Source organism: Aptenodytes patagonicus, chromosome 3 (genome assembly GCF_965638725.1).
Source record: "Aptenodytes patagonicus chromosome 3, bAptPat1.pri.cur, whole genome shotgun sequence".
Lineage (NCBI taxonomy): Eukaryota > Metazoa > Chordata > Aves > Sphenisciformes > Spheniscidae > Aptenodytes > Aptenodytes patagonicus.
Genome location: NC_134951.1, coordinates 88,077,092 through 88,093,621, shown reverse-complemented (window position 1 = coordinate 88,093,621; position 16,530 = coordinate 88,077,092). Strand labels below are relative to the sequence as shown.

General features: G+C 36.2%; 1 protein-coding gene across 3 annotated transcripts in view; it reads right to left on the bottom strand.

Annotated features, from left to right (window-relative positions):
* RYR2 (ryanodine receptor 2) overlaps nt 1–16,530 on the bottom strand; it is a 457,875-nt gene that overhangs the window by 329,178 nt on the left and 112,167 nt on the right. For all 3 annotated transcript variants that reach the window (XM_076334184.1, XM_076334182.1, XM_076334183.1), the window contains exon 2: nt 15,073–15,192. In XM_076334184.1, coding sequence (XP_076190299.1) covers nt 15,073–15,192 — 120 coding nt within the window. The remainder of the gene's footprint in view (nt 1–15,072; nt 15,193–16,530) is intronic.

Genomic DNA, 16,530 nt, shown 5'->3' with positions numbered 1-16,530 from the left:
TACAGTAGTCTATGTCGTATCACGAGGAGTTACTAGTTTTTATCCCCATATGAGTTAGCACAACAGTGAAGACCAAAATGGTTTCCTACTGTTATTTCCAGATAGTGAATGTCATCTGCTGGTCACAGTGGAACAGTTCATTGGCAGAGAAAAAAGCGCTACCTGAAACTTAAGCTGTACAAACTGAAGGTGTAACAACATTCAGAAGGAAACTGCTTCTCGGGTTTTTCCCCCTCTCACAATCTCCCTTAAAAATCCGTAAGAAATCTATTTCTACTTAGGCTGTTGTTACATAAGTACAATCATATTCTTTTCTTTTATGCTTGCAAACAGCGTCAAAGTTTTCTGTTACAATTTTCCAGGTTTTGCTCCTTGGAACCGCTTTGATCCTGAGAGCTGTCAAGGGTCATGAGGCTATTATTAACAGAGCAGACCGTCTTAGCTGCTTGGAAGTTGCAATTCCCGGCACGGTAAATACTTTCTTTATGGATTTAGGGCCTCATACATTCCATCTCTAAAAAGGATAAGTAAAGAGGTTTTTTTCCTCCTGTCCTCCATCTCTCCCTCTGGTCTCCTTTCTAACTATACACAAATCCAACGTATCTACGTTACTGAGAGCTGTTTCTCTTTTTTATCTGTTCTGTGAAAACTTAAAACTCTTAGCAACGGATAAAAGTGACATTGGGTAAGGAGCCATACAACTACATTTCAGCCTCGATGGATAAGCCAGGTCAATCAACTCAACAGCCATTACAACATACGCTGCTGTAGCCAGAAGCTTAGATGAACATTAGTTAGTAGTATATCACCCTAATGCAGTGTAAATGTGTTAATTTTTAAGGTAATTAGGAAAATTCCATGCTAATTAATAAAATTTAAAAATCTCATAGGATCAACAGTGCTACAGAGGTTCTAGGCACACATCCAAGTTAACAAAACATTTTTTGTTTTAACTTCATGCTGATCCTGCAAATTCTACCTTATTATGCTAATCTTATGTGTATTATTCAAAACTTTACAGTTCCCTTTTATTCTTAGAGATTATGTTGGTTTTGTAGTTACTGCAACAAGTAATGGAAAAATCTAGGATATTATCAGTTGAGAGGGTACTATTGCTTTAGAACCTGGAAGGAAGCAGCTACCCTTTGATTCCTGCAGCATCAGAAAGACGATCTTTATAAAACACTATTTTGCCCCTTTCTGGAAAGCATAGCAGACACCCAACAGGAAAATTTTCCTAATCTCTGACCAGATTTACTATAAAGCATGCACATTACAACAATCGTATTTCAAAGTAGGAATCCTATAATCTTTCAGGATCAAACAAGTAGGGCAAACGTGCAGATCTTTCGTGGCTGTAATAACTGACGTGGCCTGACCTGTCTCAGTAGAAATCTTACCTCCACATAAAAAACAATAGGACATTATTTGCAGAGATTCTCTTACTGTTAAATTTATCCCATAGCTGAAATCTTCACAGTGGAATTATAACACGTAAAAATGGAATCCAAATAAATATAAATGCTAACCCTTCCAGAATACCCTACACCAACTCTAATGAGCTATTCATTCACTTTGCAGTGAACGTGAAACAGTATGTCTAAGAGAAGCAAAACCTGCTTATTTATCTCATAAGCTATCAACTATAAAACATAATAATGGACACCAAATTTTAACTTTAAGGATTTTATTGTAAGTTTTCAACTATTACGCTTTCCATTTTATGTTGCTGAAATCAATAGTCAACCTGTGTAACTAGGAAAATTGGTGCCTATCAAATATTGCTGGAATGGGGGACTGGGAATTTATGCTCTGAGTCACCTCTGACTTGTCCTTAAACGAAGGAAAGGAGATGCATCACCAGCTCTCTCCTGGGCAACACAGTTTCAAAGTAGCAAAGCATACACAGCTATCAAAACCCTTTGTGGCAGGAGGCAACAATGCACTTAGGCACTTACAGTACTAAATTGCATATTAACAGTCAGTATTTTCTTTACACATCTGTACAATCAGTTTTTATAACTAACACAACGCATACGTTCTGTTTTGAGCCAACACTCATTCATGTGCTTAATTCAATTGAAAAAATTATTCAAAACAAATGAAATGCAAGCGCCCACAGAATTTTCAGTCTGTCCCACGGGCACTAGAGAAGCTAGATGTGCTTCATTCAAATTTAGGTGTGCCAGCCCCTACTGGCTGGCAAAAATTAATAAATTATAAAGCCAGTTTATGAGGATGAAGAATGTACCATACCTCAGTTCGTTAATTCATTTTGTCCCTCTTGTTATATGTCTTTTAAAGGTAATATGTCCACTCTGATTCAGGCTGGGTGTAATGTTCCCCAGCTTATTTTCCATCCCAGACTGTTTTGATCTGATTTACTTGATTTAAAATAATAACTATATCAAAAATTATGCATTTATCTTAAAAGGTATACACATTCACCTCTGTAACGGAAATCAAATCAATTAGAATGATATATAGAAAGTTGTTCACTCAAAAAAATACATCTTTAATCATTAAATTCTTGTAGTCTTAGAGAAACTCCAGCAGATATTTGGGTCAGGGACAGAAAGACTTGAGGAGTCCTAAGAGTAAGGACTATCTGCCAGGAAACTCTTCATGGATTTAGGGACATATACTGTCAGAGTTTCACTACTCATAAAAAGTGCAATAATACTTTCAAACATAAATATCTATTTTAAAAAAAATCTCACCATGTATACTTAGAAATTGTGGTTTATCTGTAAATGTGTAAATGTATAAAGCCCCTGCTTGACTGTGCATGGCACTGCATTTGAGCATACACTGCGTGATGTAAAAAATAAACACTTATTTTACTATGCACCTTTATTAACTACAAAATCAAAAAGCTTGGAAGACTAACTAGTGATTATTTGTTCAGCTTCTTAAAGATTAAAATTTTGTCCTTTTTTGGTTTAAGGTGCCAAAATATTGTTACTAAGCCGTTAAGCAAACAACTGCTGCTTTAAAGGACTCTACTTAATCATTTCAGTAACGTACCAGCACAAAAAGCTGCCACAAAGTACTGTCTAGACAGAAATACCCACATGCATTTCTCAGCAAACAGCCCACCTGCCTCAGAAGTGAATTATGCAAGAGGTAATAAAGCAAGAGGCTTAAAAATTCAGAGGCGGTAAAGACAGTCTCAAGGAGCTGGCAAACTATGTGGACTTCTACTCTTTTCCTGCTCCTCTTGAATGTACATTCAAGGAGGGAGTATAACAAGAAGTCTACAGATACCACCCCTACGTGCGACTATCGCATTCATTTAGATCATTCACCAACCTGGAGTTTCCTCCTTGACCGTATTCAAGTTCTTCGTTTTCAGAATTTCACATTTTGACATCACATAAGATGTTAACTACAGTATCAAGACCTTTGCAGATACCTGTTATGCACAAACACCTATTATTTTCTAGATGCTTTTAATTTTATTTTACCAATATCTCAACTTTTACCTTACCAAGCAAAGATGTTCCACTCCTCTACTAAGGTGCATGTCTATGATGGGGATTTAACATAACCTTTCAAATGCCTTTATTTGGTATTGCTTTATTTTCTAAAAAAATGAAAAATAAAAAAAAATTTCCACATTCTCACAAATTTTCCAAAATAACCAGAACTCTTCTTAATTAATTCTCCTAAGGAATCCACCTTTTCTACAGAAACAAAACAATTCTAACAAGAATTACGTGGACAGTTATGTGTATGTGAAAATAACAGCTTTAATGGAAACTACAGCTACAGCTAACCTCCATGATAAGTAAGCTAGAAATGTACACAATGGGAAATAATTCTTTTGCCATTTTGAGTTTATAAAGTGAGACTTTTATAGTCATTAATCTGTACACATATTTGGAACTGTATCAGCCAAAAGAGGTCAAAGTAATTGTTAGTGTACTATTGACCAAATCACATATCAAATATGGCACTCAAAGCATATTAAGCTTTATTCTTACACACTAAGCATGTTTCTTATTTAAAATTAGACCTCATTGCAATTGTACTTCATTTCTATGGACCTTTTTGTATCACCTAATAATTAATTTATACACACTGGAGAAAGAAATTCTGTATTACTGGACTTTCCAATTTATTGAATAATGGGCACTCAAATGGTTTCTTGGCAAGTCCGTTCATACTTCACATTGCACTGAGCAGAATATTTGTTTGCTTTCTAGGACCTCTGTCCAACCTTCTCATGCAAGTCCTGTGCTGTGCCTGTTTCTTTTTCTCACACAGTACTTAAAATGTCACAGAGCTTTGGCATTTTCCTTCAGGTAGAAATAACTTGTCCCTGCTGTGTCTTTTAATGATCAGTACACACCTTGGCCATTTCAAGCATTCTAAACTATCTAAACTAATTCATCCTATATTATCTAAAGCCATTTGAACGATGGCTGTTACTGATTTTGATTCACATTTCCCTCAATAATTGCCTTATCACAAGCTGTAAACATTGTACTCTGCAACTAGAACTGGTCGATACTCTGAGAAACAGCAAGAAAACCTGAAATTCCTAACTCCCCGTTACCATTAAAAGACACCTAGATGTGGGATAGAGGTAGAGTTTACAGGATTGTTAAGAGAAGACTGTATCAGTCGTTTGAAATCAGCCCAGTGACATTAGTTGCCTATGCTTTTTTTAATGGCGTGTAAAAAGTCAGTTCTCATGGAAAGGCAACCTTTTTGTGGATGATATCTTTGTAAATATGTCAAGAAAAGAGTACAAATACCTGGAAGATGGAACAAGCTTCCCACTCCTAAATACATTCTTTATATCCAGTAGGGAGGGAAGAGAGAAATTCTAAGGAGTCAAAGCTCAGAAACATTGATTAGTATTATTCACAGGCACTCACTGTATTTACAAGAATATCGCTTTCTGTAAGACAAGAAAAACTGTCTCACACTCAGTTAAGCAGAACATTAGCTTCAACCCCTTCCAGCTCACACAACTCCCCAACTAGCAGATTGAAGGCAGCGCAAAAGTAGACTGCACACAATCACTGTTTTACAAGATCCTTGCACTGAGGCACAGAGAACCGTAAAACTCCTTTTGGCTTATAAATGGTATTTGAGAAGGCCAAGCCAAAAAAAACCAGAGAGGAAGGACATCTTAAGTGACTAATCATATTGTGGGAAACCACAGTATTATTCCCATTCTCCAGCTACTACAGACACGCTGGTTCGGTAAGAAAAAGCAGATTGGAGGTGTCAGTGTGGTTCACGGTTCACGTATCAACTGCAAATCCATCACTCATATCTACAGGTTTTCAAACAAACAGCAAACTTTCAGCAATTATTCAAAAATAATTAAACACTCAGGAAAAGCAGCCTGAACTCTGACCTTCTGCATTTATGCACACTCTTTAAGAACATCATAACTTTTTTTACCATCTGGCCTCTGTTTTTTAATGTAAAACAAAGCAACTGTTCTTTTGCTTGTGAAACACAAAAAAGTTATGCTTGTATTTGTATATGGCAACCCCCTTGCCAGCATTAGGAAAGTTACTAAAAATCAGCTTGCATTTGGGTTTCAAGCACAAGGACACAACACATACACCTTCAACTTCCAAACTATTTCCACTTGCCCAATTTCCCCCTTCCAATCCAGGCTATTTATAAACTAAGACCCTCAATTTAATGTTGCAATTACTCTTGTTATGATAGCAAGTTAAGGCATGACCACTGTTGTTGAAAAAGCACAAATCTTCTTCCTCATTTTTCATGGGGAAGTAACCAGGAGGAAAACCCTAGAATCTTGAAAATCACCACCCAAAAGATAAAAGTCTTAAAAAGTCTTAAGAAACAACAACAATTTAAAAAGTTCTTCGATATTCTTTTTTTGATTCATTACAGATATAATTGATATTACTTACCTCAAAGAAACACGTAGACTCACTCATTAATAGGCCGCATTTCCTCATCGTAATTTCTGAGAGCCCATCGGGCTTGGATTATTCACAGGAGTCTGCTGAGCCAGATTTAGCCCAACAGTGCTTAAAAATACTGAGTACAAAGTACCAATACCGTGATTTCAAGTGTTGAGCAGGGCTGCATAGCCAATTTGACACTGCTACTTTATACAACGTTTGTCTAAAGGGCTTGAAATAAGCATTTGCACTTCCATGTGTTATTAGCTTGAAACACACAGATTTATGAATCTGTCTGGTTTTTCAGGTTTTCAGATTCGCAGCTACATATCAGCCTAATTAAAATTCAAACGACTGCTTTGTAACTACTCTGTGTGTACTAATGAAATACGTCCTGCTATAAACCCATCAGAGAAAATATTTAAAATGCTGAGCTCTAGAGGACTTAGCAGAATATGACACTGCGTAACCTTGTGATGTTCAGTTACCCAGGGTAATGCAGCAAGCCTGAAGCTGCCGGGGCTGTGCTTGCATTGAACAGCTATCGGTTGTAACTTTCATCAGACATGAACGTACAGCAAATAAGAACTCCCACCTCAAAATATTCTGGCTTTGCTCTATGCATCACCTTATTTATCTTTCAAGGACTTTCTTATGGTATTTTAGTACAGTTAGTGTATTTGCTGAAGTCGGATAATCTGTTACCAGTCCTTAACACCTAGTCCCAAGATTATTAAGAGTCCGAAGACTTTTATACTAAATGGGGGAAAACAACCCCAATCATCAAAACCCATCAACTATGCAATTGTGTGAGGGCATTGCTTTGAACAGTGTTCAAAATGCAAATAGATAAAGCCATTGTGCAATAATAGCAACTCTCCTTTTTAATAGGAACAGTACTAAAAAAGGTAGGACTCAGAAGCTAAATCACAGCGAACTGGCAGGTTTTCAGAAGCCTGCAGAATACTCACCAAACCAATTATAGGGTTGTACACCGCATATCTGACCTTCTTACATCATGGTGCTTGTGTCACAGCTGTATCTCAGACAAGATTTTCCAGCATTGTATCTGCTTTTAATCTTTAAATAACTAAACAGTTACTGGGATATATAGTTATAAAGGAAAACTGATTTAACCGGATTTTTCAGGTCGTCTTTACTTATTTTATACCAGAAGTTGAATTCCTACATCTGTTCCACTACAATTAAAAAAACAAACAAACAAACAAACAAACAAACCACCACCAAACACCATCATATGTGGTTTTGTAAACATTTAGGGTTTGTTTGTTTGCTTTTAACAGATATTTAGATAATGAAGAAAGTTGCAAACTACCTATTTGATTGGAGAAATTACAACTCAAAACTATTTGTTAAATTACAAAAAGTGTACAGCTTTGGGTTAAGTTTCTTGATTGAATGGCCTATGTTACTAACAGTATGAAACAAATCATTAATATTAAAAATAAAATGAGCATTTTGAAATTTGTCTTGCATTGGTTAGTTGATAACAGACATAATGTATGCATACATATCATATGTACTACTCTTTCATTCAGTGCCATCACTTGGAGTATCATCATCACCTAATTAATTTCCCTTAACTACAAAATTATTTTGATTCTATCTTTCAGCTTTTGTTGCTACATTTTCAGGTTACATGTCATGCATTCTAACAGCATATTTAGGTGTTTGGTACTTTCCATTGGAGATTCTTTTCTAAATGCTTTATTGATAACAATCTTTAATATTTCTAAAATATATTTTTGACAAAAAAAATCCCAAGTACACAATACATTTTAAGTCTTATAATAAAACCCCGTGGATTCTAAATCATTAATATTAAGCATGCAGAGTTATCCCCAACAAACAAAGTAGAGTTATTGGTAGAAGCATGCAGAGAACCGGCCTATAGTAATATCACACTTTAAATAAGTGGGTGTGATTGAAAAAGAAACTCTTTCACAGTTATGAAGGTACATTTTGTAGATAGGAAGAGCTTTTAATTCCTTTTTGGTAGTAAATAGTGCCTCATTAAGCTAAAACTCAAGGTATATCTCTGACAACACTAGATTTGATAATGAACATTTCTGTAAGATCAGAATAATCCATTCCTGTATGTATTTCAAATTCCAAATACCTGCTTCAACAGGAGATACAATCAGAACAATGAGAATAATAAGATTTCCTAGACTGGATATATTATGATTACACTATTCAGTCTTTCCCAGATTGGATATATTATAATTACACTATTTAGTCTGTGATGCCTTGCAAGATACCACACATTTTGTTTATTTTTTAAGAACTACCTGCGTTACAGATGACAGTACAAGCATGCTAAGTTGTATTATTACGCCTACTAATAATGCACACAATTTTCAGCTGATTCAAAGCCATATTTCTGTTGCTGCTTTACATCCATGGAGATCTGACCCAGTATGTTTCATACGCTGAATGTTTCACATTCATTTTAAATTATTCACTTTCCATCTCAAGAAATAATTCTGTTGGTTTGTGGGACTAAATGCAAGGATCACAATCAGGTCTGATGGATATGGCTACACATCTGCATTTAGGCTCAGGTTTTATACAAGACTTAAAAGGAATAAATATTGAATCTGATATACATAAATAATAAATATATTTACAATTATATAAATTATGTATTACATAAAACTACATACAAATGTAGTGAAACACACTATGTTCTTACTTATATTGCTTCTATAGAGAAGCATTTTACTGGGAAAGAATGATTCACTGAACAAAATCCTGTCTGATCTACGCCTATGAAGACTTCCTCTACCTATGTCTAAATTATGTATGTAAAGTAGGGCAAATAATGTGTAAGTATGCATGAATTTGTTACCAACTCTTCATTTAAATTATTAAAATCAATGATCTTAGTGAACGTCTGCTAAATGGAGTCCTCTGAACATGATAGTACATAAGATTAAGTGTCAACTTTTCCATTAAATATGAACATTCATTTTGGCAACATGGCACAAAGGCAATTAAAACAGCCTTGGAGGTGCAGCTACAAAGCCTTGCCAAAGCCCTGACTTGAAGTCTTTTTTGACTTTTTTAGAAGGATGCAATGGAAACTTAAGCACAGAAAGGAACCACAGCAACTATTAAAAAAAAAAAAAAACAAAAAACAAAAAAACCTTACCGCATGGCAAATTCCCAGAACAATCCACTGTAAACACAAGCAGACAACAATGATTTGATTCATCAGTGTGAATCAAATTTTAAAAAACTTAGTACTTCATTATGTCAGTAACTGCTCAAAAAGCATCTGCTTGCATCCATACATTAATGGACACCATGTGCTTTTTTTATACATTTGGATTTACGCAATCAAAAACTGTGCGCAGCACAGGTACTGTTTCTCAGCTGTCAGAAATGTTTCAGACTCATTGTCTCTGGAGTCAGATTATTTGCCTTGGCCACTGAGAACATGCTCAAGTGTTTGCTGTACAAGACAAAAAAAAAAAAGAAAGCAATCCTTGCCTTCAGATAGAATCATAGAATCATAGAATCATTGAGGTTGGAAAAGACCTCTAAGATCATCGAGTCCAACCGTCAACCCAACACCACCATGCCCACTAAACCATGGCCCTAAGCGCCTCATCTACACGTCTTTTAAATACCTCCAGGGATGGGGACAGATCTTACACTCTGGAAGACAAACGGAGAAAAGAGGTTTTCTCCCAGAGGCAAATCAGAGTAAAGGAGTTCAGGCCAGTATCCCTGCCCACCGTTCAGGATGACACCCTTCTCTAGACACATCCATAGAGAATTTGACTGCTGGCATGGAAATTGCTTGTGTAAATACCAGAGAATCATACTTTCTTGCAACCTTGTCTGTGACAGGTGACCATCCTTCTCTACCCTCCCTCCCCCCATTCTCCTCTTCCCTTCCAGCATAGCCACCTATCCAGCTCCTGCTGATTCACCTACTTGTTGCAAACAGACCAAAAAAAGGGCAAAGAAAAAACTCAAAGAATTGGCATTTGGCAGCACAAGAAACAGTGTGCCAGTCTTACCATCAGGCTTTATTTTCTAACCCCTCACACAACAGTAGCATCTAGGGACCAACAAAGAGTGGAGCATCACTGATATATGTAGCTCTGGGTCATGGAGCAGACAGCCCCAGCCAACTGGCCTACACCAGTCCAGCACCAAATCTGCAGAACCTTTCCTAGCGTTGCAAACATGCCCTGCCACAGGAGAAAAGTGACTCTTCAAAAGCAAAAATGGAAAAAAGTTATCAAAGCCCTACCCTCACATGAAGCCCTTTCTCACTTTACGAATAGAATTATTAAGGGTATTATTAACCTTTTGGACTTTTCTCTCAGCACTGTAACTTATTATATATAATGTAATTCACAGCTCAGTGGAAAGTTCAAACCATATACCAAACATTGCACCGCCTTCTTAAAAAAAAAAAGAGAAAAAAGTTTTAAAAATTGGCAAATTTTTTTAGATCTTCAAAAACCCTCACTATGTTATCCTTCCCTCTCTCAAGTCCAAATTGCTGAGAGCTCAAGAGGGAAAAAAAAAAGACATAATTTTTATTGGTCCTTTTTAATGATGTAAAGCAGTTGTTCTATACCTCAGAGCATCATGGAATTAAAGTACTTGAGTTTACCACCTGCCACAAAAACAAAAACCCAACCACCTTCTGCCATTAGAAAAGCGTAACTCACTCTCAGTGTTCTGCTGTGCAGTGGTTCACAAGGGACCAAAACCACAGTTGTGACTGGCCCAGAGCTAAGTATTCTTCATTCTGCACCACAGACCGGTATAGTTTTCAGGAGCTGTTAAAACACAGCTCCACCTTGTTTGCCTTTAAATACTCCATGCATTATTTAGGTCTAAAGAAAAACTACCTCAATAGCAGACAGCATAATCTTTTAATGAATGGACTTCCTCATATTAGCAATCTGTTTATACATTAAAAGCAACAATTGTCATTGAGATAAGTTAACTATTCCTAGTTCTTGTTTTAATAAAAGGGATGGTCTTCCACACAAGGAATAGATTTAAAAGTAGAGCAAACATTGATGAAACAAAGTTACCTACAGACCATTGTCAAAAAAAGAAGTTTATGTTCTTTTTTGCTTTTTTTCTGACACCTATCCCTTATTGTCTTCTTTTTACTTAAGAAATTAAAATTTATGCTGTAGATTTAACAAGACCTGCTGGAGAAATAGTGGGATGAGATAAGGAAACTAAACATTTTAAATTTTGTCTTCAGCATGTCTTCTTTGGATTTTGTTATTCTTGCTGTTGCAACTTTTTGAATGTTAAAAATTTTTGATGGCTTATATATTTGTTATTCTTATATATTTGGAATGTGTAACCTATCCCTAGAAAAACATCTATTTTGAGACAGATGTGCTTTGAAATTGGTAGAGATTTAAATATAATTATTTTTCACTTGAGCTAATACGCCTCTATAGATGAGGTAGTCATGTGTTTATCTTGTACCAACCTGATGATTGTTTTATACTCAGAACTGTCTCCTATTAATAAAATTACATGTAATTCAGACCTGACATCTTGTTTATCTATTATGTTGCTCTTGAAGATATGGGATCATTTTGAGGAATTTGGTGACATGCTCTGAGCAACAATCAGGAAGCTGCTATACTCCTGAAAGTAGCAGATAAACCACATTTACAGAGTAAGTGTAGCAACTAATTTTACTTGCCTTCCCAAGTTAAAATAATGAATGAAATAAAGATAGCATAAAGTGCAAAATAGCTTTTATCCCATTATCAGTCAAAGCTAGAGAATAGTCGCTGGTAGAACTCAAAAGAACTGTTACGAAGACACGTCCCTGATTTCTCCAAGGCTATTGCTGTCACTAATACAGAATCTAGTCTCTCTGCATGTCCTTCACGACTGCAATCCAATCCACTGGCTCAAATAATTCATCTCAAATCAAGAATACATTTGCTGTACAAAGACCCAGTACCCTCTGACCCAGGCAGGGCTCTGACTGCCTGGGAGGCAGCTTTGCAGAGAAGGGCCTGAGGGCAGTAAGGTGGGCATGAGCCCACAGTGTGACCTGGCAGCAAAGAAGGGCAATAGTCTCCTGTGCTGTACTAAAAGTTGCGTAGCCTGGAGTTATTCTTTTTCCCCTTTACTCAGCACTTGCTAGACTATATAGAATCATAGAATGGTTTGGGTTGGAAGGGACCTTGAAGATCATCTAGTTCCAACCACCCTGCCATGGGCAGGGACATCTTCCACTAGACCAGGTTGCTCAGAGCCCTGGCCAACCTGACCATGAACACTTCCAGGGATGGGGCATCCACAACTTCTCCGGGCAGCCTGTTCCAGTGCCTCACTGCACTCATAGTGAAGAATTTCTTCCTAATATCTAATCTAAATCTACCCTCTTTCAGTTTAAAAGCGTTACCCCTTGTCCTATCACTACGATCCCTGATAAAGAGTCCTTCCCTATCTTTCCTGTAGGCCCTCTTTAAGCACTGGAAGGCCGCTATAAGGTCTACCTGGAGCCTTCTCTTCTCTAGGCTAAACAACCCCGACTCTCAGCTCAACTATCTTCCTGTAAGAATCACCAAACCAATGCACAAAAACATTCACAAACTTAGAAATATAACTGTACTTTGAAATTTGATGCCATAAAATGCCATTTTGTGATAAGATGCATTTCTTCTCAGAAAGAGTCCCATATCGACTTTAATAGCAAAAGATGTCTCGCCATTTGCTACAAAGAAACCAACCTCAAGCCTAAAAACTAGCTATAATGTAGCTCCAAACATGAGTGAATTCCTTATTTAAAATTCAAACACCTTACAAGATATACAGAAAACAATAGATTTGCAGAGCTAAGAAATAAAGAGGATATTTTTGCTCAGTAAAGTGATTTGACAAGCATGGATTGCTTCCAAAACAAGTGAAGAAAGTGGAATTTGGAAACAGTTTTGAAATGTGAACGCATGTGAACTGATAATGCTTATTAAAGTGTTTGCTAATTTAGCCCAACTATCATCATCCATCTTTTGTTAGTATGATGTTTTCAAAATCTGCTGTTCTCCAACGCTAAGGGAATCTACATGACCCTCCAAAGAAACACTTGTGTTGTAAACTTGAACAGAAGAAATAAAATTCATTAAGTAATTTTCATGATGGGCCTGCCAGTGTTACTGTTGAAATGGGATAAGTATTAATAGTCAGTAGTTGCCAAAGTATTCTATCAATATATATCTTTGATTTGACCGTTATTTTTGTAGTGTGAAATAGTCAATGATTCTAGGGCAAGAAAGTGCATGCGAATAAGCTGTGCTAATAAAACATCAGCTACACCACCAGGAGCCACACCTTGAAGGATATTAAAGAAAAGTGGGGGATTGTATCAGGCATTCTCAAGAATGCAAGTCCAGGATGATAGCTGAGGTTTGTTACTTGTGTTTGACCTGTTACTGGTGCTTGGTTTGGTACCTCGTCCTTGATACCTGGCTGTGATTCAGATGCCACACTGCTGTTTGCATTGAAGTGCATCACAATCCCATTACAACTGGAAAATAGCCTTAAAGACATGCAGGGAAATTTGTTAACTGGCTCAAGAACTCTGCTGGAACCTTTTTCAAATTATCATATGCCTCTTGTAATATTTTGTATGGTCTTGCTTATATAATGCAATAGTAACCTTGTATGGACACAGACATTAGGAAGAAAAACATTTTTATTTACTCTTACTTACAGTCAACTTTGCTTTAAGGATTTGGTAATTTTTTGGCTCCCTCAGTATTTATATCTCCAAATGACTTCAAATGAGCTCATCCTAGAAACTGTCAGCCCTTAAAAATTAAAACAAGGATGAGCTGCAAGGATTTTCTTTTGTTTGCTTTCTTCCCCCCAAGCTCATGCAGAATGAGCAGAATAAATACTGCTTCAAAAACATGGAGAAAAAGCAGCATCAACAAGCAAGCATAGAAACTGATATGAAATTTACACTGTATTCCTTAAAGACAAGAATGTTCAAGAGTTTTATATAGTGAGAGAGAGACTGTAGATTTAATATCCAAAGTTACTGAATGGTAATAAATTCATTAAATAGATTTCTCTGGCCTTACAGGCAACTAGCACTGCAACCACTTCCATCGCAGCACATTTTTACTGTTAAAAAAATTCACTTAAAACAGAGCAGCACAAATGAATTCATCAAGATCACTGCTATTATAATGAATCATTGATATCCTAGTGAAAAATTTATTATTATGAATAATACATTCAAAATGAGAGAGAAAATGAAGCATTACTCTGCAATGTATCAGAGAGAATCAGTGATGTTATAGACGTTGGCAAGATAAAAAACATCATTTTTTGTTCTAAATCTTTCTAGATGTCTTTCCAGATGCTTTACCTTCATTTTATTTGCTCATCGTTTATATTTTAGCTGAAGAAAAAACAAATATGTTAAGCAACATTCTTCCCTTTGTATAAATAAAATGTCCAAGTATACCCATTACTTTGGTCACAAAACCAGTTCTGCCCTCAGAAGGCACATTTTTGTCTTCAAAACATTTATTTGAGCATATGTGATTGTGAAACAAAACCCCTCCTTTGTAAAAAAAGCAATGTTAATTTTTCAAACTACTGTATCTACTGCATATATAGCAGAGTTATCGTAGGCTTAGATAACAAACTGATTAGATGAGATAATTTTGATACTTGCACTATTACTGTGCTTGGTTAGGGAATTAGAATGACTTAAAGTCATAAACAAGTCAACGTAAATGTCACAGAATAACAACTTACCACAAATAGAATAATCACTCTCTTTCCTATGGACTTAAAATCAGAGTAATCAAATGTGTCTTTGAGTTGCAGTACACAAAAATTCCACTGTGGCTTACTACAACTGAGTTCCGACAACCCAAATAACAAGCACGTTACTGAGATGGACTTCTGCAGCTAACTAGTTTTAAAGTGAGCCCCAAACAGAAAGCACAGCGTTAGAGTCCAGCCAAAGGGCCATGACAAAGGAACAATTAAACTTTGAAGGGAGATTAAATATCCCTTATATTATCGGTAGATTTGATTTGTCCATTCTCCTAGACAGATATTATAACTATATCTTTGCTTCATACATGACACTTAAAACACTCTTAGAAGTGAGTAACAGTACCTTAGAATTTGATGTGGATTCCAAAAAGCAAAGCCTGTTGCCAAATCCTTCTGCAGCAAGACACAATTTCTGTTGCTCCTTGTGAACAGTTGCAGTGCACTGCAGAACCACTTCATCATCCTACCAAAAAACAAACAAAAACAGAACAGTGGTTATGCTTCTGACCCAACAAGATCTGGAGAAGCATTTACAAAGTCAGAAACGGTTATCCCTGAAGCAGAATCTAATCTCAGCATGATTTTTATTCTCAGAGTTGTGAATGTGGGCAAATCAATTAAAATAATTATAATAACTACATATGTGCTTTTCCTGTTTGCCTATCCTTGTAACAGAAGTCAGTATGTATGAAATACAAATGTTATGGGACTAAATCCTTGCAGTAATATAGCCGAAGGAGATCTTGTCACCAAGCCTGAAAGAACAGAAGCAGACCCTTATTTAAATCCCATTCTTCCAAGTAACATGACCATGAGCTGGAGAATCCCTTTGCAGAAGTATGGTTTAAGTTAAAAAGAAAGAAAACTGTTGTAATGAGTCTATTTTTCTAGCAAAGGTTTTCTGTTTAAGAATCGAAAAAATAGTATCACCCTGTGCATTTTGCACATTCACTTATGAAGCAAAATTAGAGTTTCCAATAATAAATTTCACATGAATGATTATGAAGAGGTCATATTTAACACTGTAAATAAAATGCAATACAATAATAAAACTATAGGATGAAGCATGCAACTGGAAGCAGAACAGGATGAGACTACAAAAATGCACTCATTAAGACAGGCATGTTTACCAAAAAAAGTTGTTCTTACAGGCAGCTTTTTACATAGGGACATTCAGAAAAGTTCATCAAATTAAGTAAATGCCTGAATTTAAATTGAACTGAGTAATTTGAAGCCACTTGTAAACACCCATCCTGAATTCAGCTGCCTTTTATTTGGTTTAATTTACTTCACTCTATTAATGAAACTAAACTAAATTAAGGTGTATTTAATTCTAAAAAGAACCGGAGATTAAATCGAGTTTAATCAGACACTTTAGAAATTAATTTACGTTACCTTTTTTTAACTGTCCCCATGTAGCAAACCCTAGCCCTAAGTGTAGGTAAACCAATTTTCCTTGTAGACCAGCAACAAGTGCCCAAGCTGCATATCGCTTATGATCCACAGTCAATTGCAGAGGCAAAAAGTAGTAACTGCTTCCAGTCAGACATTAAATCCAGAAAACGTAACATGTGCATATGTTATATGTGCAGTTCAAAATGTGCAATTGTAATTAATAAAGAAAAATCCCTAAAGGCCAAAATCAAGGATCTAGAAGACCAAATATACAGAGCTAAGAGCTTTGCTGTATACTCTTGGTAAAAGTAGCATCTATTAAAACCCAGAGCATTTGGGGGGGGGGAGGGGATGTATGTTTGTTTTTTAAAGTGCAAAATCAGTATTTCCTAATCTTAATTACACT